We start from the raw sequence: 24001 nt of genomic DNA on the forward strand, positions 1-24001 counted from the left end.
TCCCAAGTATTCTCTCTCACTCCAAAAATGTTGGTTTTTTTTTTTTTGATATGCAAGCCTGGAGCTTGGCTATAAAGCAACAGCTTTATCAGAACTAGTACATGACCTGATCTGAACAGCCAACATGCAGAGGGTTTAGCTTCCTCATGCTCAAGTGCAAGAATCCAAAACTTCTATTTCCCTGGAAGAAGTTATACTAGTAGACTATTATAGGGAGATGAAAATTAACAGCTTCTGCAAGTGTTCCTGCTTACTGTAAAATGCAAGCAGTTCAGAGAAAATTTATTGAAAAAGGTTAAAGTAAATGAACATGGTTCAGGACCAGTCTTTTCTATCAAGACAATCTAGAGATAGAAAGTGCTTTCTAGAGCTTCCAGGTATTCTCAAGGCTTTAGTCACTTAAACTTACCTTCACCTTGTTTGAAAAAAATCTCAGTTCAACAGATTACTCAATGGTCTTGAATATTCGAAGAATACTTGTATAAAACGTGAACAGAGATAAGTATCTGCAGTTATATTGCTCTCACCCTAGCAAACAACAGTCCTTCAGCTTTTGCGTACAAGAAAAAAGACAAAAGGCATATACTAAGACTTAGCACTCATGTCTGTGAATATTAAATGATCTCCATTTTTTAAAATGGATTAAGGAAAAAGGTGTGGATATTCTTACCTGGTCTGCACACAAGTGTGATGACAGTTTTGATTTTTTTGTTAACACCACAGCTGTCTCCATTTGAATAGATAAGTTGAATATTTTCTCCAACCTTTTTAGGCGAAGAAACAAATGTTCCAAGATTCTTGCTCCTGTTTTGTTTATCTGCAAGGAGAGTAAAGGCATTACTTTTTTCCCCTAGAAAGTTTACTCTATGAAGAGAATATTAACTAGCCAAACAAAGTCATAAGGCAGCATGCCATTACAAGTTGGTTTTCAACCTTCCCTAGACCGTTCTACAAGCCATGGAGGAAAGTGTAATACCATTCAGCTGTTAGGAAAGTCTACTGATATCATGTCTTTTGAGGTCTTTAGCAGCACAAGGGAATTACGCTCCTAACTTCCATTTCCTCAAATAAATGAAGGCAACAAGTGCAGCCCTTTTGCATTTACAAAGAAAGAAACACCAAGCCTTCAGAGATTTAAAAAGACTCACCTACAGAGCAAATAGCAGCAGTATCTGGGCAGAGGGAAGCTCCTCCTCTCTTCAGCACTTTATGGCAGACATTGATGTAATAATGTTTCCTTCCTGCCTCTGAAAGGCTACTGTCAACAGCTTCCCAGTTCTGGGCTAAATCTGAAATACAGACAGTCACTAAGAACAAGTCAGCTAGCTTAATCATGCCAACCTCTCCATTCCAAAACACCATTTATCACAGAAAAACAATTCACACTTAAAGCCACTTAAGATGACAACAACCACGACAGTCACAGATAGGGCTACTTTCCTAACGCGATTACTTCTTTTGAGAGGATAGAACTGGGTGCCAGTACCCCAGAAAAATACCAAGGTAAGTGACAGCCGTATTACGTTCAGCTACGGAATTGCAATGACACTAGAAATGGCACGTAAATTCAGAACAGATGTTTCAGAACAAAAGTAACCAAAAGTGAGCTTTCGCTGCCATACCTGAACTGCGGATCAGAGGTGACAAATCATAGTGTTTTCTCTTATCAGAAACTCTGCAAAGGAGATCTTCTCTCTCTTTAACACATGCGTATTTTGTATCCCAAGTGAAAAAATAGGTGCAGTCCACTTCGCCAGTAAACACTGGAGTCCCTCTACCATCATTACCTTAATATTGAAGATGAATACACAGAGGTTAAGTTTCCAGTAGGAAGAGAGAAAAGCAAGAGATAATTGAGAACTCAATGCAACAAGCAAGAACGACAGAAAAACCATGAGTCCTGTGCAGCAAAAGGATTTATTCTGGTTTTAAACTGTTGACTAAGAAAAATAGGTCTTTTCATGCCTCAATATTCTTTATCACCAGTGCAAATTTAACTTAGTAGTGCTACTACAGAGTACAAAACGATCCTGCAAGCCATAGAAATTAGTGCTTACTCTAGCAATATTTATTTCTTGTGTTAAATGTGGTTCAAAGCATGCATTCATTTGAGCCTAAGATCTACCAGCAAACACAGAAGAAACTCTGAGCAGTCACCACAGCTGATTATACTCACCTGCTGTTTCATTGCACTCAAAGTTTATGACTGTCATTCTCTCAAAGCCGGAACTACATGCATCCCCATTCGGATAAATTAAAGTGAGATCCCCATCAGAATATCTGAGTGAAAAGTCAGTTTTAGATAGAAATGTGATCAGGCAATAACGCGGTGTTCTCCTCATAACAGAAGCCATACTTTTTTTTTTTACTTAATCATCTCACTCAAGAGGGAAGACTGATGCTTGTTCAACATTAATACTGATATTTCTACTGCAACAAAGGCTTCCATCCACAGATGTTCCCTCTTCATGAATTATAGTATTTTTGAAACTGTACTAAAGCTATTCCAGTCTTAGTGGAACATTTCTTCATATTACTCTATTTCATGGCTATTTTTGCAGGTGGAAGAAGCCATACTCCCTGGACAACTGCTCTTACAAGTCTGCCATATGCATACAGATAGAATGAAAGATCGTACCTAGGTGAAGAACCTCTTTGCTACTGTCCCAGTATGGGAACCCTCAGGTTCTTCAACACACTCTAATTCCTGGACTCAAGTAATCTTGGATATGATTAATGCATGTTCTTGCAAATGAGGTGGAGATTGAGAGGACAGCTAAAACATCCAGCCCTGATGCCACATTGCATACAAAACTCGAGAATGACAAGATAGAGTACAGCACAGTCTGCAGTTCCGACTAAGTTGGTGAAAGTTTCCTTCCTGTAGGCATTGGCCCCTACCAATCCCATTTGCTCCTGTTTGCTAATTCCATCTTGGCATACTGTTAATGTTTTCCTATACAACACCAAGCAAGAATGCTTGCATTTTGTATCCAATATTGCTTACAAGACAAATAAGGGCGTCAAAGTACGAAACAAAGAACAATCATCATTCAGACAACTTAGCACAGCTAAAGAGCCTGGAAATGTATGTTTTTTTAATATACATACCTTAGGGTCTGGTTCTCAAATCTTCCTGCCACTTTTTGCTGGTTATTCAAAGATTTTACTTGGCAAGATGAAGTGTATCCCGTGCTGTCCTTGCAGTTACCTGCACTGGTTTTCCCACATACATTCAAGTAATAGTAATACTCATCTTTGTCATCTTTGGCTAAATATGGTGTGACATAATCTGAATAAATTAAAAAATGAAGTGTTATAGCAGAACAGATATAAACAAAATATACCAGTCAGATGTGACCCAAATATCTAGATAAGACATTATTCCCAGTCTCCAAACATGGAGACTGGGAATCTCCATGTTTCCAAACATGGAAACATAACTGATTAGTAGCACCACAGACTCAAAGGAAAAATAGTGAGCTTACCTGGAAGTTGAGTAAGTGGTCTCAAGTCAATAGAGATATCATGTTGCTCATTAGTCAGAAGACAGCTCTTACTCTCCAGGTAATCCCTGTGACAGGCATACTCAGTAACCCACTCAATTTCATACCGGCAATTTGTTTTTGCTGTGAGTCTGGGACCTGCACTCTGATACAGAAGTGATCAGAATTAAAATTGTAAGTCTAGAGATGTACTTGAAATTGAATCCATTAATTAATGGTGTCACATTCATTTATAGTCAGAAATGAGCGGCTTCACCTGTAAATTGCTTAAGATCTCCAAACACTCTCTGGCTATTGAAGTATTGAGAACTGAATAAAAAACCTTTTACTGATTACGTGGCAAACTACTAGAAGTCTAAACAGAGGTAAAGCATCAGCCATTAGCAAAGGATTAGAAGTAAAGTACATTTAAAAAGCTCTTTTGCTTTACATGTCAGCAAAAGAAGAGAACATGGAGCTCAAATTGCTGAGCACAGCTTGGATCGTGTTTGCCTCTGGGGATTCCTCAAAGAAGGGAACAGATCAAGTATTATCTGAAGGCAAAGCAGCCTCTTAGACACTGGACATTTTAGCAACTTCCCTCAGTCCAAATCAGGATAAGAGGTAGTAATTGACAATTCTTTAGCCAACACTTTCATCAAATGTTTTTTTCCTGTAGAGAATATTTTTGCATCTCTTGAAGTGAAATGATTAGAAGCTCACTGATTCACATAACTAAAAACAGGCAGATACACAAGTTACAGGCACAGGTAACATTAGCAATACCATTCATAGTGTATGTGTGCATAGTTATGGTGATGTATTACAAAGTGACAGTGGAGGACACCCTATGGTCTGCTTCTTCAGTCATGAGAATGATGTATGGTACGTATCTAGGTAGGGACATATATCATAGGAGGGACAAAACATTAAATCAAACTTAGCCTGACAAGAGTTCCTTCTTTGCCAGCCCACAACCAAAAGCATTGCAATATGAAGCAGTAGAGCACTAGCAATATCCACACTGGTCCAATTTAAGGAGTGCAGGTTGCTGAAATTACCTGGCATCGTAAACAGTGATTACCATACTGCATTGAAGTTGACTCAAATAGCATCCTGCAAAAGTTGATCTGCTGCTTAACAGTACAAACTTTAAGGTTAAAGGAGATCATTAGCCTGCTTAGCAAGTGACAGACTTCTGCCAAACAGTGACACTTGCTTTTTTTCTCCCTAAGGAAGGCCAGAATAAGAAACAAGTAACAGACAAAACTATAAGCATGCACAAGCCTGACTGGCAAAAAAAAAATCTTCATCAGCCAAAAGAGAGCTCTGTGCCAAGGATCAACACAGTACTAAGAGTCCTGTTCAGACAAAAATGTTTAACCTAGAAAAGGATAACTAAAGTCACCAAAATAATGGAAGAATATAACCCTGGGAAAATTTTATTGAAGTCCTTGTTTTATTTAAGTTTTAGAAGACAGGTTTTTTTATAGTATTATATTTTGAGTATGCCCAACTCTTGACAAGCAAAGAAACAGCAGAATTTTTCTGTTCCCTTCAGTTATCAATAAAAGTGAAAGATAATGCGAACAGAAGTTAGAAGACCAACCATTTAACACACACACTAGAACAGCAACGTTACCTGTTCTCCTCTCTTTGATGGGCAAACAAAAGTGATTGTCACTGCTGGATTATGGCCTAGACAGAAGTCTGGCTTTTCCTCATTACTGTATATTCTCTCATAACTCAGTACCAGCCTAGAAAGAGAAAACAAGGAACAAAAAATACACTTAAATACACGACAAACTGAACAGAAGCATAGTGTTTGAGGGACACCTCTCTTTTACAGCATACACTAAAGTAGTCCCACTCCTGGAATTTACTTTTTATGGACACCTTTACTCCTTTCATTTTACAGTTTACTAAATAACTATTAAGACAGCCATAGAATCATTAAGGTTGGAAAAGACCTCCAAGATCATCTGGTCCAACCATCCCCCTACCACCAATGTCACCCACTAAACCATGGTCCCAGGCACCACGTCCAACCCTTGCTTAAACACCCCCAGGAACGGTGACTCCACCACCTCCCTGGGCAACCCGTCCCAGTGCCTGACTGCTCTTTCTGAGAAGAAATGTCTCCTCATTTCCAACCCAAACCTCCCCTTGCACAACTTGAGGCCATTCCCTCTAGTCCTATCACTAGTTATCTGCAAGAAGAGGCCAGCCCCCAGCTCCCCACAGCTTCCTTTCAGGTAGCTGTAGAGAGCAATAAGGCCTGCCCTGAGCCTCCTCTTCTCCAGACCAAACAACCCCAGTTCCCTCAGCCACTCCCCATAGGACTTGTGCTTCCTGGTCCTGGCTACACTATTCCTGATACAAGCCAGGATGCCGTTGGCCTTCTTGGCCACCTGGACACACTGCTGGGTCATGTTCAGGTGAGCATCAATCAGCACCCCCAGACACTTTTCCTCTGCACAGCTTTCCAGCCACTCTGCCCCAAGCCTGTAGCGCTCCATGGGGTTGTTGCAGCCGAAGTGCAGGACCCAGCACTTAGCCATGTTGAACCTCACCCCATTACCCATCGATCCATCCTGTCTATGCTCCTCTGCATGGCCTTCCTACAATTTCTATACAATTCTTTCAGATTCCTACATTTTTCTATAGAATTTCTTTCCATCCTCATCCCAGAATTGAGATCGAGACAAACTCATTAGCAAATTGGCAGTAGAAGGACAATTAGAAAGGATCAGACAAGGTAGGAGTAGGATCACACAACATAACTATCTGACAAAGAAAAATGGCAAGGTGACAGGGTAAGTAAACAAGGAAACCCCAATACAACTTTCCGAGCAAGTGTTGCTGTTCTATGTGATCTAACATGCAGAAAACGACTTGAGGAGGAGTGACCACCTGGCTTCAGGTTAACTGCACCTCTAACTGGCCTCTGTAACAGGATGCAGACATACACTTCACATTACTCCTTTCCCAGGCCACCCTAGTCTGATTCAGTACATACAATGACTTTTCCCTCAAGAATGAAGAGCTCTTCAATCCTAACAGGGTGAGAAAAAGCTTTCTTGCCAAGCACTTCGAAATCCAATGTAGTTGTACTTTACTACGAGGAAAGAGTTATGCTTCTTCAGATGCAAGCTTCTGTCTTGGTACACAACACCTTAGCTATTTGTTTCATGGGAGAAAAACCCTCCAACAAGATTATAACGTTGCTAGCCTTTAAAAAAAAACAACCCTGGCACCAAAAGGCCAGAGCCTTTGGTCTCCCTGTTATCCTGGTTTACTGTTTCAACTTGTATCTGAAATAAGAGTACGCTATTGACTGTACAGACAAGGTAAGCAGGCTTAGATCTGACCATTTTGGCATAAGCCCCCCAGGACATACAGAACTTTTATATTTTTTTTTCTTTCAAGCAACACTCCCAGCATAAAAAAAGCAGGAAACAGAAAAGAGAGAGCATCAAGGAAACAGTTTCTCCTAGCCCCCACTCTTCTGCCACCACCAGGAACAATAAACCTTGCACTGCTTATCTGTTTCTTATATTAAGAACCCACTCATACAAGACTAGAGAAGAGCAACATCTGGCCCTATTCTCAATTTAAAGTACTCCTGGGCAGTAGAGTGAGCCAAACAAAGTAAGTCAAAACACAGAGCCAACACATTTACCCTTTGAGCCCTGAGACATTAGACAGATGGAATTAAAAAAAAACATTCTTTTGCCTAGAGGCAGAGAACACTAACCTTGGCTTCCGAGAAATTTGCAATTTTGTAAGGAAGAACCTCTGAGAAGGAAGAAAATTTGTTGTGTTATGGCAGTAAAATGGGATGTCTGCAAAGACTCTACCCTCCTACTATTTGAAAAAATCATCTCTGCCAATGCTTCAAAATTGTACTTGTGCTGATGGCAACACGAGTCTTCTAGAAGTTAATACGACTGCTTTACCCAGCCTAGATGAACGAGAAGCATTCACAGAAGTACCACCAGAAAAATGAAGTACCTGTCTTGGTCATGACGCTTCAGCTGTTCCTTTGGACGGCCAACATCATATGCATGACCTTCATGTATCAAGCAAGCAGCACTGCCAGCAGGGCAGTTGTTGGCCTCTCCACCTGAGCTTCCTGTTAAAGAATATAGAAAACAAAAATCAATTTTTAAGCCCAGCTCTGCACGGAGTACTTTGTGATTTTATCTGTGGACTTGCTTGCTATCCATTGCTTCACCCTTTTCTAAAAATATCATTAAAACAGGTAACATTAAGAATGTGTAACTGGCAAGACAAAATCTGACGTACTTATGTACAAGGGGAAGCTCATGCTGTCGCATTTTTTTCCTTGCTGAAATTAGTTTCTGGTAGCTAGTACAGCAGTTGGATATATAAGGCTCAAGAATTTCCAGAAGTATTTTATCTACTTTTTCCCCCCACAACAGTGAAATAGTATCAAGGGATTGGTAACACCTACTGTCAGGAAAGGGTTTTTTCCTCCTTTGACTCTTATCTTATCCAAAGCTGTCAGCAAAAAGTTTCAGACTAATAGTTTGTTGTTTTGTTTTTTTTAAAAGAAGATCAGACCTGCCACTAGAGGTAGAAGTTTTAGTTTAGTTGTCCACTAAACGTGGGCACACAAAATATAACTGCACAGCTTAAAAAGTCAGTGCAAATATACAACTAAGCTAGCATTTTCAATAAGATTCAAATAAGTGATTTTGCTCTTTTAATTCCTTATTTATATAGCTCCCAACTGACATCACAGTGATAGCTATGCACCGTTACTTATCAAAGCACCTAAACACTTCTAATTCACCTTGGGATAGACTTGGAACAAAGCAACAGCCTGAATGGGAGCCCAAAGCAAGTAATAAATTCAGAGCACAAATAAATTTATTTAAAGTTTATTAAAATCTCTTTAAAATTTATTAAAACATGCTATGAACTATCTTGGCAGTATCTGGCAGTAAACATAAACAGCTGAAAGACTGGACTGAGTGGAAGAGCTTAAACTTCTCTAACAGTCCTTGCTCTTCCAGAAGGCAAATATCTCTAAACAGCTCAATAGTTAGAGGACAAAACTTGGCTTCACAAAAAACAGCCTTCAAATCATCAGAAATAGTTTGAAACAATAGTGAAAATCCTAATCCACCCGTCTTCAGTCATGGGACAACCTCAACTGGGGCACTAGAAAAACCATACTGCTAGAAATTTATAATCTGACAGGTGATACAAGCTTGTGCCCACACCTAAGTCCCTGCAGATGTTTATAAACAATGAATCATCATCATCAGAATCATCCACCAAGTAGTGTCCTGAAACTTTGATGAGAGGATTTAAGTCATGTTTCTTCAAATCTTCATCAAATACATAGCAAGGCACCTAAAAGAAAAAGAAAATACATACAGTGCAGGCCAATGAAGTAGGGAGAAGTTATGAACAGGCATTTATAAAACCAATTCAATATGTGGAAAAGGCTTTTACTTCTGGAAGATCGGGTACTTTCAGACAGACTTAAACCTAGATACACTGGATAAAAGAAGGCACCAGAACTTAGCGTGTTGTGCTGCAGCTCTTATAAGAGTTCTACTATAAACCATATGGATCCCAAAAGATTGAAGAACTACCAAAAATTCTCAGCTCCACCAGCTTCCAACAGCTGTTTTATATGCATGTGAAGAAGTCTGGCCTATGGAGGCTGTTGGGATTTGTCTGGGGTAGGAGGGTTGGAAGAGCAAGATTACCAGATCTGTAAAAAGAAATTTCTGTACGTATAGTACATAGATTACCTCTTTCACAGGTTTAAACAAGTCTTTCTTGCAAGCAACAAATGTCCTCCACTCAAAATAGTGCACACACTCTGTTGCTGTTACAAATTCAGGGGTACCCTATTTAAAGGAGAAAAGTCATTTTAAGAACGGACTTCAGTTTTATTTTGTATCTACAGACAGAAATAAGTTAATATAAGAGATTAAAAAATACAGAACATCAGACCAAAGCCATACAGTTTCTTAATAGCACTTAAATAGCATGACTGTTGTTTGTGCTTTTTTTTTTTAGCAGATTTGTTGGTAAACTCAGGAAGATGCAGGGTGCCAAATCCTTCTCACTCTGCATATGCAAGCTCTCCAATTAACATGTGCAAATCCTAATATGCAAAAATTGTATTACATCTTTTAGAAGCACTCGTGCCAACTGACATTGGCAGGAATACCAGGCACATCTAGTTACTAAAAATGAAAACACCAATGTGTGTGTATAAAGAGATGAACAGCAAGACAACGCATAGTTTACCCATTCCCTATCCCACAAAGAAGGCTGATTAGTAAGTTCTTCAGCTATACAGAAAGGATACCTCTGAAGTCAGCTACTTATTTTTTATAGGCTCATGTCAAACATTTGCATCTATTTCAGGACAAGGCTTCTACCACAGTTCAGGGCTGGATACTCAAATGAATGCCTCTGCTTATAAAAGGAAAATGAGACTTTTTCCGCACTGTCTCTTCATCACCCCGGCTAGAAACACTTTAGCCTATTCAAACAGATACCCTCCCCTATTTAACCCTGCAAAAAGTGCTGGAAACAAGTTGTTCCAGACACTATTACAAAATCTTTTTGCTAGGTCACATGAAAATAGGTGTTACAACTACACTAACTAGAAGAGGTTTGACGGTGGTTATGATCTGGTAATACTTCCTCAACTCCAGCTGAATTTTTAATTTTGTTTACAGAACCGTCTGCTAAAACAGCACACAGGTAGCCTTTAAACCTCTCTGCTGCACTGGCACCTTGTTTGAGTTGGCTACGCTTCCAAAAGAGGGTGTGCAATGGTGTTACCTGTGCCAACAGCAGCCCTGGTAAGTATTTCTCTCTGATACACAAATACATAAACTGATGAGTCTGTACAGAATACCAAGCTGTGATATCAGTTAAGTGTTTGGAAGGTGCAACTCCAAAAGCACATGGATATGAACTACATACACACTTTTCAGGTATCTCCATTCATGCTTTCAGCAGATACCCATGAACAACTGCACCCCCAGAAGCCCAGGTAGATGCACAAGCACTCTAATCTCCCAACTATATGCAGCCAAAATCTAAAGCTTACTGACATCAGCTTTGCTGACTTGCACCAGAGATCAGTCTTGTCCTTCAGTACTGTTTTATTAAACAGCCATTCTAGGTTCACAGCTCAGACACAGCCAGTATTGCAACAATAGCTTTCAGTTACAGCACCCAGTTGACCAGTTCCTCCAAATTACACTATTAAAATACTACAGAAAAACATGAGGATACTACTCAAAACATTAAAGACCCAGAAGAGCCTGTGATCAGACCTAAGCAGCGGATCTGCAATTATTTTCTAACTTGACTGAATTTTGAATGCTCCTTTAGATCATGTCCTCAATTTAGTACTAAAATGTAACTGGCTCTTCCTTAGGCTACGAAACTTGTTAATTACTACATCCACTAATACAGCAAGTCTCCCTAAAAAGCAAGTTAAAAGTACATGCTTTATCCATTGAAGATAAGAATAAGTGATTTAGACTTACCAGTGTTTTCCCACACAAGAAGTTAATGTTGCTTTGAATTTGGTGCTGACTGTCTTGCTGCAAGCAGTTAGCTGTAGTGTTGAGTTCCAGAAGAGTTTTAGAAGCTTTTTGCAAGTTTAGATCACCTAATGTTTGGGAAAAGAAAAGGGGGGTTATAGTACTGTGCTTTCGTGGAAGCTCAACATAAAGGCTCTAAGTTCAAGCACCGAGCAGCACAAGACATGCCAGTCCACCTGAAAACTGTCTGAACAGAGTACAACTGAAGACTTCCCTTGCGGTTCTCATGACCTAAAGTCCAGCTGCAACTTAAGACTGTATTTGATCTCTCTAATCACGCCTACTTCCTCAAGATTCTGTAAGCAAACACCATTACAAGCTAGCTTCAAGTATCACAGCTCACTCCTTCCTCCCACCAGCTTCAATTTACCAGCTTCTCAGCCTGTCTTTTATACAGATTGTGTCAGAGAGCATACTTAATGGAAACTCCCATCAGTGCCGGGGTGCATCTGCAGTACTGGCATTATCTCCTGCTAAACCCAATACAGAACCACTACATCCATGCACGTCCTCCTACAGCTCTCATCCCCTTTAGCCCAGCCTGTGTGCTGCAGGGAGGCTGGGGTCAGCAATGCTTCACTGCACGTCCCTCTTTCTCCAACACCTGACAGGAAGGGAAAGGGTGAAGCACATTTCAAGTCCCAGGAATGTTTCTGTTCAAACCCATTTGGTTAGCATTAAGCAAAGTCCTCCACGCTGCCCATTTTTACTAGGTAGATTTTAGTGCTGCAATAAGTCTGGGCTGAACTGCAGAGAACACTATAAAATGCCAGTATTGACTGGCTTCCCTCCTTATTTTTTGTTGATGTCTGCACTAGAGATAAAGTCAAATCTGTAATCACTGCAGATAGCAGCTTTGCATCTAGGTCACATGTGAGCCCAGCCACATTTCCCTACCTGTTAACTCTTCACTCAGGGCAGACAGAACTACACCACACCCAACCTGGGGTAATATAGTTCTGAGAGCAAAAGCAGCAGAAGTAAATGAACTGGGCAGGAAGAGGGTACAAGAAGCTCAAAAACATAGCCAAGGCAATGTTCTGTAGCAACACCTTTCCAAGCACTGTTACCAGCTGCCAGGGCTTTTCCTAATAACATACATTGTTTGGCATCTTTCCATCAGGTTCCCCAGCACTGTTTTTCAGTCCTGTCCCACACATTAACTGCTTTGAACTGTAGCAGGAGAAAGCTGCTATAGCCACCAAGCTTCCAGGTAAAGCTGAAATGGTGACGGTCAGAACGTGACCTCGACAGCTAGCCCTAAGCAGTGCAAGGGCTGCCCATTGGTGCTGTACCTGCTCACGTCACGCTAACTTTGTTACAGGAAGCCACATCGAGATGCTAACACCTAAGCAGCCATTCACAGCACCCCTCTATATATCCAGGGTAACAAGACAGACAGAATTCAATAACCGCCTGCCTTCTCAAGGGAAGGTAAGAATGGAGACTTGTCAGCCCAGAAGAAGGACAGCATAGACTGAACATGCACATTCACATGTGCATGGGGATTTGTGCCAGGCTGAGAGCCTGCCACAGTGATGCATGTTACCACCACTCAGTTCAGTGTCAGCTTTCAGGCACCTGGATGCTGTCTGAGATTCCTGCCTTTCATGTTTCTTGACACTTATCAAAACATGGTCTTCAGGTTACTCTGAGAGCAAGATTCCTACTCATCACAACATTGCTTAGAAGATGCTGTCAGTGTCTTCTCTTCTTCACTAGGAGATTTAGTAGGAAGGAAGCCAGTATAACTTTCTAGTCATGAGGTACATATAGTAACAATATGCACAAGTTATTAAAAACCCTGTATAAACGTGTACAGTTTCATGCCTCAGTTTAGCCAAGAACATACAGCAGCAGCCACTAAGGACCTAACTTATCCCTCTGTAAGCATTAGCTTTCTCTCAGTTCTGAGAACACATTAATTACACTGCTCTAAAGGCCTTGTTAGTTAACTCCAGTTTCCTCAGTTAAAGTGATGTTCAAGAAAAAACAAGCAAAGCCAGTACATCTTGTTTAACCCAGGACAACATGCATACTCTCTCCCCTCCCTCATGCATGCTTAAAGTACTTTAGGAACTTACTAAGATCTTAGCAAGAAACGCTTCAGCAGCACACTGTGAGGAGGGTTGGGCGTAGCCTTATAAGCCACCCCCTCACTGTCAGCTTCCCATAAATGTCCTTCCAGAGCACCAGTTCTGCAGCAACCTTCCCTACAACAAGCTCCCTCTTCAATCACATTTCTTCATGACTCTAGAGATGCATTCTCTCCTTAAAGTAACACTGCAAGCCAGCTACTACAGGTCAGAAGAATTAGCATCAGATAAACTTCATTTTACATGGTTGTACTAGACCAGTATTAACAGCACTATCCACAACACTTTTTACTCATTTACTCCATCTTTTAGGCTGCTTGGAAGAAGAAAGGCAATCAGGGAAGACATCTGATCAATCACCCAAAAGGAACGGGGCATGTAGGTGGTAGCTATCATTTCATGTCCAGCCCTTCTGCTGCAGCTGAAAAACTGCATGTTTCACCACTCAGGTTAACACAGTTACAGCAACATTTCTGCTTTCAATTGTAATAGCGGTCCAACTAAGTGGAACATCAGTCACTAGGTATCACAACACATTAAAAAGGTACTGTACCGTGTCATTTCCATCCTCTGACATTCAAGAACTATGCATTCTGCCTACACCCTGAAAGCTGCTAAAGTCAATCAATAAAGCTGAAAAGCATTTTCTAGGAGAGGCCTCTGGGATCACAACACAACACTGCATGTCCCACTGACACAGTTAGCACTGGCCACAAGGCCTCCCTCACATACAGTTTGACTACAGTCACAGATCATATAGGTCCTACCCCCACCGAAGTTGAGTTGGTTTTATTTGTTGCTCCCTATAGCTGTTACCTCTCGCATACCAAATATTTAAAAGCAAAACTATTGTTTGCAGTGAAAACTCCTCTCTGCAAGAAAGCAGAAATCTGATTAAGTCCATATTAGACTAAAGTTCACCACTTAGCAAAGTTTATTCGCTGGCTTTTTGCTCTTCCTTCCCCCAAATCAAAACCCTTCAGCTGCACTCAGCACAGGCGTTCAAGTAATCTCGTAACAGGCAGATTGCTTTAAGACAGGCACATGGCTTAGCTGTCTTGGCTGCTTAACCTACAACGGGAGTCTACATCCAGATAGACATGGATTCAAGGATTGTTCTTCTCTTGCTACAAGTGACTCGGATCGACAAACAAGCAGCTTAATAATACATCAGCATGACCCCAACTCAGTCTTATGGTGCTGAAGTCCCAGTACAACCAGGACAATGTTAAAACAGTTGCTCACATGCTACTTCATTTTGCATCCATATGCAGCTGAAGGCTCAACTGCCTAAGAGGTCAGATACACCTCAGCAGAAAACAAAACTTACACATTTTGGGAACAAAAATCAGCAGCAGAGACAGCGGTCTAGAAAGATGTCATGCTCCTCGGAGTGGAAGATGCTGCAAAACACAACTGCAATTTGAACTTTGATGCATCTAACCAGCCATTCCAGAAAACTCTTGCTTAGATACACTGCACTACATTAAAAAAAAGCACAGCCACAAATTGAGGAATACTTTTACTCATCACCCAGTGATTTTACATCAGGGTCACAACATCATGAAAAGCACTGATTGACCACAGCCTGAAGCCAAAGTATCTCTGTGGTTAAGGGAGGGGGTGGGTAAAAGGGAGGCTAACTAGATGCTGCTCATCTGCATACAGGTGAGAATTTTTCCTCACCATCTTCCAGCAATTCAAGCTCAAACACTTACTGAAGACTCAAAGCTTCCCATAAAAGCTGTCTGCCAATGGAAAGTAAGATTGACAAACACAGCCAAATTCAGACATCAGATCTGCAGCAACCAGGAGTCAACCTGAAAACATACTAGCCTTTGGAAAGCTGTTTCATCATTCTGTTTTAAGTAGCAGCCAACTATGAAAAAATTCTTTATTGGTATCTGTATGCTATTGTTTCAGTAGCTGAATTAAAAGAAGCAACCTCAGAAGTGAAAAGCATCCATGCAAATCAGTACAGAAGTACAGTTTAGACCATGAGCCGCTTCCAACCAAAGTAAACATGCAAAGGATGTGGCCAGGAATATACCAGTTTCATACTTCGATCAGCCCCCTCAAGTCCACCACTCCTTAGGATACCAAGGATGCCTCAGAACTACTGAAGCAGCCACCAGATTTGACACATGAAACTGAAAACAGGATTGTGCATAATTAACTTCCTTTGGGTAACAACTTAAAGATATCCCAGAAGCTAAGCAGTACAAGAGTGCATTACAGAGTGTCACCTAACCCTGGTGAAAGAGCTAATTTAACATCAGGCTAGGCTGCAGTATAGTTTAGAGCTCTACCCCAAGCTTTTCCTATGTCTGGTATCAAGCTTCAAACGAGGATACACACAGGATAGGATACATCCTGCCACAGGTAGACACACTTGTCTCTACGTGGGATAGTGCTGCATAGTTTCTCACTGTAGATCATTGTGAACTAGATGAGGAGATAGATTTCACTGTCCTGTCAAGTAATCATCTGAAATCACATTTTCTCAAATTTACATAGTAAATCTACAACAGAATGAAGTGCTAAACTGTTCTAAGAAAAATCTTTACTAATACGAAGAAGTTTGCAAAAACAGTTATAAGACCGTCCATTAACATGACTCTGGACTGCGTAGAAGGAAAGACACTTGTTACTTACCTACTGACATATAATTCTGCTTATTGATGTCGTATGCACACACTGCACTTGTCCTTCCACACTCTTCGACACCAAAACATAAGTTTATTTTATAAAGTACACGTCTGTCTGCATCAATTGCTTCCCATGTGTAACTGAAAAGAAAAAAAGCAGGTCTGTTAGTATCCACATTGGCTGTGCTGCCACCCTCTAGACAGCAGTCCCTGAAACAACCAAGTAGCAAAGTTAAGCACACCACTACATCAAGTTTCTTGTTTGTGTTCTGTATCAGTATCAGAAATAGTTGTTGCTGTGTCAGGGCCAAGAACCAAACAGATTTAGCTACCAGAGAAGCATCTATTTCCCCCATTCCTTACAGCACCCAACCAGCCACTCTCCCTCCCTCAAATCCCTGGGAAGAGTACTCTGAACAGGTACATCCACCACAGGTGGTGGGCCTTTCTCCTTGAGAGCCTGACCAATTTGTCAAATACCTTAGGCCAGCTGCACAGCACTGCCATTCAGCAATACCCAATGATAGCATAAAATTCACAAGTCTAAGCGGACTGGAGCAGCAGGCCACATCCTGAACACCAGCAGCAAATCCATCTGGCTTCAAGGGAAAATCTGCGTCTGAGATTCTTACTGCATTCAGATAGAAAGATGCAAACAATGCTTCCTCGGACTAGCTGCACCTCTAGGCATTTTTATATACAACTCAGTATTCCAGGGACAGTTTCTGAAGGGTAATGTCAGAAACTGAAAAGGAAGCAGAGCTATCCATGAGGGACAAAAAGGGATCGTGACAGCTAGCTACAACAGCCATATCAGAAAACCAGCTGAGCAACATCTGATAAAGGAGCACGAAGCTCTAGGTAACACAATGGGGAATAAATCTGAGCAAGAAAACAAAAACAAATGTACTGTATTTCTGAGGCTGAATAAGGCCTAGTTTCCCTCATCACAAGCACTGAGATGACGGCGCGGATGTGGTGAGCTACATGACATGGCATTGCTCACTTTGGAGCCGTGCCCAGGTCAGCTGGTTTTGGTCAGGAGCTCTCCAGACAGGCTGGCCTACCAGCAGGGAGCACCGTCCAAGCTCTGTTAAAGAGGCCCAGCTCAGTAAACATGCACCATCAGCTTGGCTCTGATCTCTTCTAGTTCTGGCAGGAGTATGCATCCTCTGGATTAAATTGATTTCTGCAGTGTAAGAGATCCCCTAGCTTTCCCCCTCCATCTGAAACAGCAACTTCAGTGGGATTTGATGCACACTTGTGACATCAGAAAATCGAAGACAACACAGCAGCTTCCTAGGTATTCCTGATATTTACAATTCTCCTAAGGTTTAATGAATCTGACCCAAACAAGCATTTGCTTTCATCTACAGATTAGTACCAAGCCTATCAAGGAAGCTCAGCTCCCCTCTCTCAGCTATCGAGAGACGAGAAGTCAACCAGAAGCTTCACCCCCACGGTTTGGCTGCCTCCACCTCGACTTGTAGGTGCTGCATCACTTGGCACTGCCATACCCCAGGCCCCCCAGGAGAACCCACCCTCGTTCCACTTCAGAAACCCAATTCTTAGGTAAGGACGGGGCAACAGCAGCTCAGCTCCCATATTCCAGTTTTTGAACCCTCTAAGAGCCCCTCTGAAATCCAGTGAATCTCATCTCTAATCGAAGAGCCAGCAGTAAAATACCACACAATTTTCCATTTAATTGCTGAGTACAGCTCTTGGCTTCCTCGTACTACAGCAGCCTTAATTTCAGTCTGCTAGTGGCTGGAACAAGCAGGGGACAAATACAAGAGCTCCCTCTGCAAAACAAAAAAAAAAATCTTCATCTTATTACAAAAAGAGAAAGCTCAGAGAAACCCCAACATACCAGGTACTGAGTCATACCCGAAACACTAGTGAAACTATTTTTTTAATCAGATCAAGGATCAGATTCAAGGATTGTGTCTCAATCCTAAACAAATACTTGCCATTGTTCTTTCCTCCCAGGTACGCAGAGCTGACATTTTACAATCATAGTGATTAGCTCAGAAATGCAAGAAAGTGGCACAGAAGTGGACAATCTCTGTGCAGGAAGATGATGCCAATTAAGTTATAGTAGAGAAAAAGCAGGAAGGGAAGAAAGCCTGACAAGGCAATCACACAGAATAAGCTGGAAGAACCTGACTTCAAGTGCTCTGAAAACAGAAATTAAGACTAAAATCATTTTTTCCTCCAGCAGAAAATGTGTTTCAATCAAAACACAACTTTAAGAGGAAGCCCTGGAAAGTTAACATTCTGCTGAAGAACTCCCAGAGGCTCCAGTGCTCTTTCTGACTTGTTTCAGCAGATTACAAAAGAGGCAAAGAATTACATTTTTTGATCAAGCTGGAGTGTTCTTTAACACCCATAGAGAATTTGGAAACTAAAGCTTGTTTGTGAACTGAACAAGAATCTGAGTCCTTCATACAACAGAATTATCATTATATTAGAGATTAGTTTCTTGCTTTCCCAGTTCCCTGTTATGAAACAGAGGACATCAACACCTTTAAGTCCGCTCACACACGTGCCAGAAGCAGAAAAGAAACAAGATGACAACGCTCACAAAACAGCAACAAAACAGCCACTGAAGTCAGCCTCTCTCTGGCCTGTCACAGACCCCTACACAAGGAAGTCCGAGGAATTTTTCTAAACAATCCAGGGCAAGTAAATGTGGGATTTCTTGTTTCATTGTGTTCCAAACCACACCTTTAATGGCACACACAAATTAAAGCCTACACCAGTTTCAGAGCACAGCTACTTTCAGGGAAGCTGAAGGGCCTTTTCTTTAAAAGAACAGGGGTGGAAGGAAAAGATTTATTCATTGCACTGACCAAACACACCAGAGCTTAACAGCAGGTTGGATGTAGTCTAAGCAGCTGTTCTCAACTAAGAGCTGCAAAATGCACATCCACAGCCAAAGAAAGAATTATTTATTTCACAAGAAAAGCTCCTGACATTAAATGAATGCCCAGGGACAGGACCTCACCGCAGCCCCATGGCATGTGCTCTGCTTTCCCATGCTTACAAACTGATCTCTGCCACCAGGGAAACAGCCTGTCTGCAATCGCTTGTCCATGCCGGCTGCAGCCGGGCCACGTGCACTGCCTTCCTCCAGCTGCTCAGCAGGCGCCTCCTGCCAGCAGTTATTCATCCTGCTTGGCCCCTTACCTGGTCCAGCCAAGGTCATCCAGCTAGCTAAGAGTTGCCATTGGAAGTGCTTAGGATATCCCAAATTCGTTCTAAGGGAGCTGTTACAGCAGCAGCTCTAACAAGCAATAGACTTGGCTGTAAGGGTGGAGGGTACACAAGCACTAACCTCACTGCCTGCTCTGGGCTGCAGCTAGAGCCAAAGCAGCAAGCACAACCTGAGGAGGAAAATACCCAGTTATTTCCAAAGCACCGCCTCCAGACAGGCGGCAAACCTGGCTTGTGCTCTGCCACAAGAGGCAGAAAAGCCTCCAGTGCCACCACTCCACAAGGCATCCCCAGCTCCTGCAGACCCCAGGAGAGAGGAGCAAAGCCACACACTCGTGCCTCACACCACCCAGGCAGTCCTTTCCGGTGCCGTTCAAGAGCTGGGATCGAAGGTGGTTGGTTCAGAAGTATCCGCCTTGACACAAGCTGTGAAATAGCTACTTCTGCTGAAATTACATGACAGCACCTGTTTCCAGATAGCCCACAGACGGTTTTATCTCACAGTTACAGGCCTGAAACAGATCCACCTCCACCTTATAGGGGAAGTTCCCCTCTTCTTTGCCTTCCCCTTCCCCATTGCTTATTTCTGGCCTCTGCTTGCGGCACAAGCTGGATCCAAGAACTGCTCTGCCTCTGAATTACCTCTGCACAAACAACAGGCGCATGCCCAAGTGCACAGAGAGGAGAGGAGCCAGCCCCAGGCCTGGCTCACTGCAGCGACTGGCTGGGCACAGGAGGCAGCAGCAGCAGGCAGGGAGGATCCCCTGCTGGAGGCAGCACCAATCCAGGCTACGGCTGACAGCAGTTGTGCAAGCAGTGTCCAAACACATACTTGGATTAGACTTGCCCGCAGGTCAGTCTTTCCAGCTACCGAGCTTTATGTCCTTGCTTCAGTGTCTTAAAGAAAATTAAAATACTTTCTAGAGAATTCTAAGCTCAATAAAGTGCTTGGCATTTTTTGACAAAGCAAAGAAGCAAAAAAGTAGCATGAAAATGGATACGAGCATCAGCAAGTTTAGTTTGCCTTGCGAACGAGTAGCTCCAGAGTTGAAATGAACAGCTTGCAGAAAGAAGGCCGGCAGCTCGCACCGTACATGCATCCGCTAACTCAAACCGCAAGCCACTTTGGGGTTTGAATGGTAGCGAACCACCCCAAATGCAATGAAGCACAAGACAGCTACCACCACCATTTTCATAACCACCCTCAGTTTCCTGGTTCTCAAACCCACAAGATGACTGCTAGGAAGGAACACCCCCTGCCCCAACCACTACAAAGCAGGGCTACAAAGAGGCAGCATTGCTCTTGTGGGGAGCACGGCCAGCTCCCTTTGTTGAAGGGGCACGACAGCCGGACCGCCCAGCACACAGGTGAGTAACCTACAACAGTGGGATTGGAAAGCTGATCCCTAAGTCACTGCATCCGTACAGCCTTGTGCCCAGCACCTCCTCAGTATGAAAACATTGCAGAGGTGAGACTGAAACCAGAAAACTTCTGCAAGCAGGTTCAACCAGCACGATCACAAGCTCACAGGCCTGGGAACAGTTTCCAGGATGATGATTTGCAATCAGCTTAGATGCAGAACTTCCCACAGAAATCACTATTAGATGTGGCTAACGTTTTAGCATAAACATGCACAGCGCAAGTTTGTTTCTGTATCAAGGGAAGTTCTCCCTAGAGAAAAACCAGAGCTTGAATGGCACAACATACAAAGCTGCTGCTATGCTTCAGGAGCTGAGAGAACACTTACTGCGTATCCCTACTCACGCTTAGCTCCGCTCTAGCTTACCTGTCACCTTTTCCAATCATCACACACAGCACATGTCTTCAGGCAAGTTCTCTGACAGGCACGTCGTGCGTAACAGCCTTACGGTTACACCACATGCTCTTCAGCTTTCGATCCTTGCATGCACTTTGACATTTCACCTTCTGTGATACAGTCTAAACCACATCTACTACATCACATCACAGAATGTGTGAGAAAAGGAAAAGCAATATGAAGTTCAAGCATGCAAGAGCTATAGGGAGCTTATGTGCTGAGAAGTCACATTTAAGCCATTACAGTGGCAACTTCCCAGGCATATGAAGCAACCACGGACATATGCAAATAAGTCCAGTAACGAGTTATTTATGACATCTCCCATTTAAGTGTGTCGAAGCACTTAATAGAGCTGAGCAAGTTCACCTTCAGGTCATCTCCCTGTGCTCAGGGCATGCCTCTTCTCCAAGGCTAAGCCAAACGCTAAACCCAAGGCTTCCAGCAGCACAAGAGCACGCTGTGGTTTCAGGACAAATGCTGAAAGGAGTAAGCATGCTGCTCTGTTCACTCTCACTAGTAACTTCACATATCCAACCAAGTCCTCTGTATTCTTTCCCAGGTGTTCGTATTGCTGCAATCCTAGAGGCTCCTCAGAACAGAAGATAAACACAGCTAATTGCAAGTCACAAGGCAAGTCACACAGCCAGCTTTAGGAGCACACGAGAACAATAGAAAAAGCATGACGAAACCAGGCACTGCAAGACACGACATTTCACAAAGTTTCAGAAAAGTAAAGCTGGTCTTCTTTCCCCAGACTGTCCAAGCATACCTGTAGCAAGGCTACAGGAAGCAAGCAAAGAAAGACACTCAGAGTTTAAGCAGCCTCACACTTTAGCTCCTGCAAACATAAGTTCTGATATCTTTCTTCCCACTGCAAGTGGGCCTTCCTCATCTGTCTACCGATCTGCTCTTATTTATTTTAAAGCAGAATGGCACCTGCCCTTATCCACAGCATTTTCATTCCTCATCCAGCTTTTAGCATTCACACACTGAAGCAGGGCTGTTGCAGCCTCACCAGCCCTGTAAGGGACACACAGAAGCGAGGGCACATGAAAACAGCTCCCGTAAAACAAATCCAAGCCTTGCCTAAGGCACTGCAAAGACGGGCCGGCCCGGGATCTGTCCCCACACTGTACCCGTTGGGCGAGACTCCAGCTAAGAGCCCAGGTCACCCAGCCGCCTCTCCCCCCTCCTGCTGGCTTTTCCGCAGCCGCGCCTGAGCCGGCACAGCCCTCCTCGGGAAGCTGCAGCCCGGCAGGGGTAAACTACCAGGCAGCAGCCCTTCGCGCTCCTTTCCGCCCCGCCTCGGCACGGGCCGGTTCCGGGGGCAGGCCACCTCAACGAGACGAAACCCGCCGACGACGCCACCCGCCCTCCCGTCAGCGGGCGGCAGGCCCCTGCCCAACCGACCCCATCCCGCCGCAGGCCGAGTCCCGCCTCACGCCGCCTGGCGGGGCCGGGGCGCACACCACACACACACACACACACACACACACACCGGCGGCGGCGCCCCGCCACCCACCTGCACAGCTCCCGGTAGGCGTCGCCGAGCGCCAGGGGGGTCGCACCGCCGCCTCCCCGCGCCCCCAGCAGGAGGAGGCCGAGGAGCAGCAGGGCGAGGCCGCGCAGCGCCATGGGCTCGGCTCCGCTCCGCTCCGCTCCCTCCGGGCCCTGCCGACGCGGCGGCCCCGGCACGTCAAGGCGGCGCCTCACGTGACCGCCGCCCGCACGTGACGGCGGCGGGAGGGGCGTGCGCCACGTGACGCGCGCCCGCCCCGCCCCGGCCGCTGAGGGGCGGAGCTCCCGCCCCACCGCCCCCCCACCCCGCCTCCCGCCGTGGTAACGGCTGAGGCGGCCGTTGGGGGCAGTGGCCGTTGGGGGTAACGGTCGTTGGGGGTAACGGTCGTTACCGGCTGCCGCCCAGGCGCTGGGTGGGAAAGTTGGCCGGGCTGCTGACTGACGGGCTTCCCCGCGGTGTGGGGGGCTTGCACAAGGCGGCTCCTCGCCGCGGGGAAGTCCCCAGGGCCCCCGAGGTTGCTGAGGTGGGCCCGGGGCTTCTGCGGTGGGTGAGCTGGCAGCTTCTGGCCGCGTGTTTAAAGGCTCAAGAGGAGGGCTTACCTCCTAGTCCTTAGGAAACTGCGGTTGAGAAGGAAAACGCCTCTGAGAGCGGGATGAGGCATAAATAGGGAGAATAAAAGAAAAATAAAAATTAGACTCTTCAAATACCTGTCTTATCAGTCTAAATAAATCCTGTCCGCTGATCGTGAATGCTATCCAAAAGTCATTTGCACAAGGAAACGCTGAAGGCCTATCACTGGAATACTTAACTATTTTTCTTGTCCCATCCCCTGTCGTCCAAATGAACAAGACAGCATGAAGATCTACCTCTGTGCTAGATCTGATTCGAAGCTGCTCATTGTTTTTTATACTTATTGTTTCAATTCGATCCTTCACCCCTCCTTTCCCCCAGTTACACAGTCCCCTTCCCTCCTTCCCAGCAGCATCAGCAGTGCCACAGGGCAGCCCGCAGGTTCGAGATGCCGGTCTGGGTGAGGGACAGCATGCCCTTTGGGCTGCTCTGGGTTAGCTTTCAGCCCTGCCATGGCCTGAGTTACCACACTGGACGGGCACAAACACCGACAGCAGCTCAGGACGGGGAAGCTGGCACTGCAGGGGAGGTACACCAGCTTCGGCTTTTTGGGCTGCAGTGAAATGCCACCCGAGCCGAGACCGAGTCAGAAGTTACAGTTCAGCTCTAGCCCACGGCTCACTGCTGCCACGCGTGGCCTCAGCCCCAGGTCCCCTCCTGTCTGCTGGCACAAGGCGGTTCAACGCTGTTCAGCTCAGAAATTCAGTCCAACAGAATAATAACCTGAGGGGAAAATAAATAAACACAAACAATAGTTTCCTGCTGGCTCAGCAATAGTAGCAGCTTAGTGAAAGGGTGAATCCCGTACAAGGGCAAACAAGCAAGAGGAGAAAGGAGGAAAAGGAGGAGGGATGAGTGAAAAGGACTGGCTGAATGCCGTTACCCATTCCAGTTTTGTATCACCATATGATGGATTGTTGCCAGCCCATGAAGTTTTGTTTTAGCCTTCAATGGATTCCTTAAGTTCCAAATCTGTT

The 24001-nt window shown here is 44.1% G+C and overlaps 1 protein-coding gene across 2 annotated transcripts in view; it reads right to left on the reverse strand.

Moving 5' to 3' along the window:
• The window catches only part of IGF2R (insulin like growth factor 2 receptor), a 56067-nt gene extending 32997 nt beyond the window's left edge, over positions 1-23070 (reverse strand). The window contains exons 1-13 of one of the 2 annotated variants that reach the window (XM_080586205.1): positions 22994-23070; positions 15850-15983; positions 11042-11166; positions 9278-9376; positions 8738-8870; positions 7500-7620; positions 5128-5242; positions 3489-3651; positions 3112-3292; positions 2177-2280; positions 1623-1787; positions 1149-1289; positions 671-817 (exon numbers count right to left, since the gene is read on the reverse strand). In XM_080586205.1, coding sequence (XP_080442331.1) covers positions 671-817; positions 1149-1289; positions 1623-1787; positions 2177-2280; positions 3112-3292; positions 3489-3651; positions 5128-5242; positions 7500-7620; positions 8738-8870; positions 9278-9376; positions 11042-11166; positions 15850-15983; positions 22994-23055 — 1690 coding nt within the window. In that variant the 5' untranslated portion in view covers positions 23056-23070. Of the gene's footprint in view, positions 1-670; positions 818-1148; positions 1290-1622; positions 1788-2176; positions 2281-3111; positions 3293-3488; positions 3652-5127; positions 5243-7499; positions 7621-8737; positions 8871-9277; positions 9377-11041; positions 11167-15849; positions 15984-22397; positions 22613-22993 lie in introns of those variants that run through there. The other variant, XM_080586204.1, reaches the window with a different exon arrangement.
• Between the last annotated feature and the right edge of the window lie 931 nt (positions 23071-24001).

The sequence above is a fragment of the Anser brachyrhynchus genome, assembly GCF_964034855.1.
Source record: "Anser brachyrhynchus genome assembly, chromosome: 3".
In the NCBI taxonomy this organism is placed as follows: Eukaryota; Metazoa; Chordata; class Aves; order Anseriformes; family Anatidae; genus Anser; species Anser brachyrhynchus.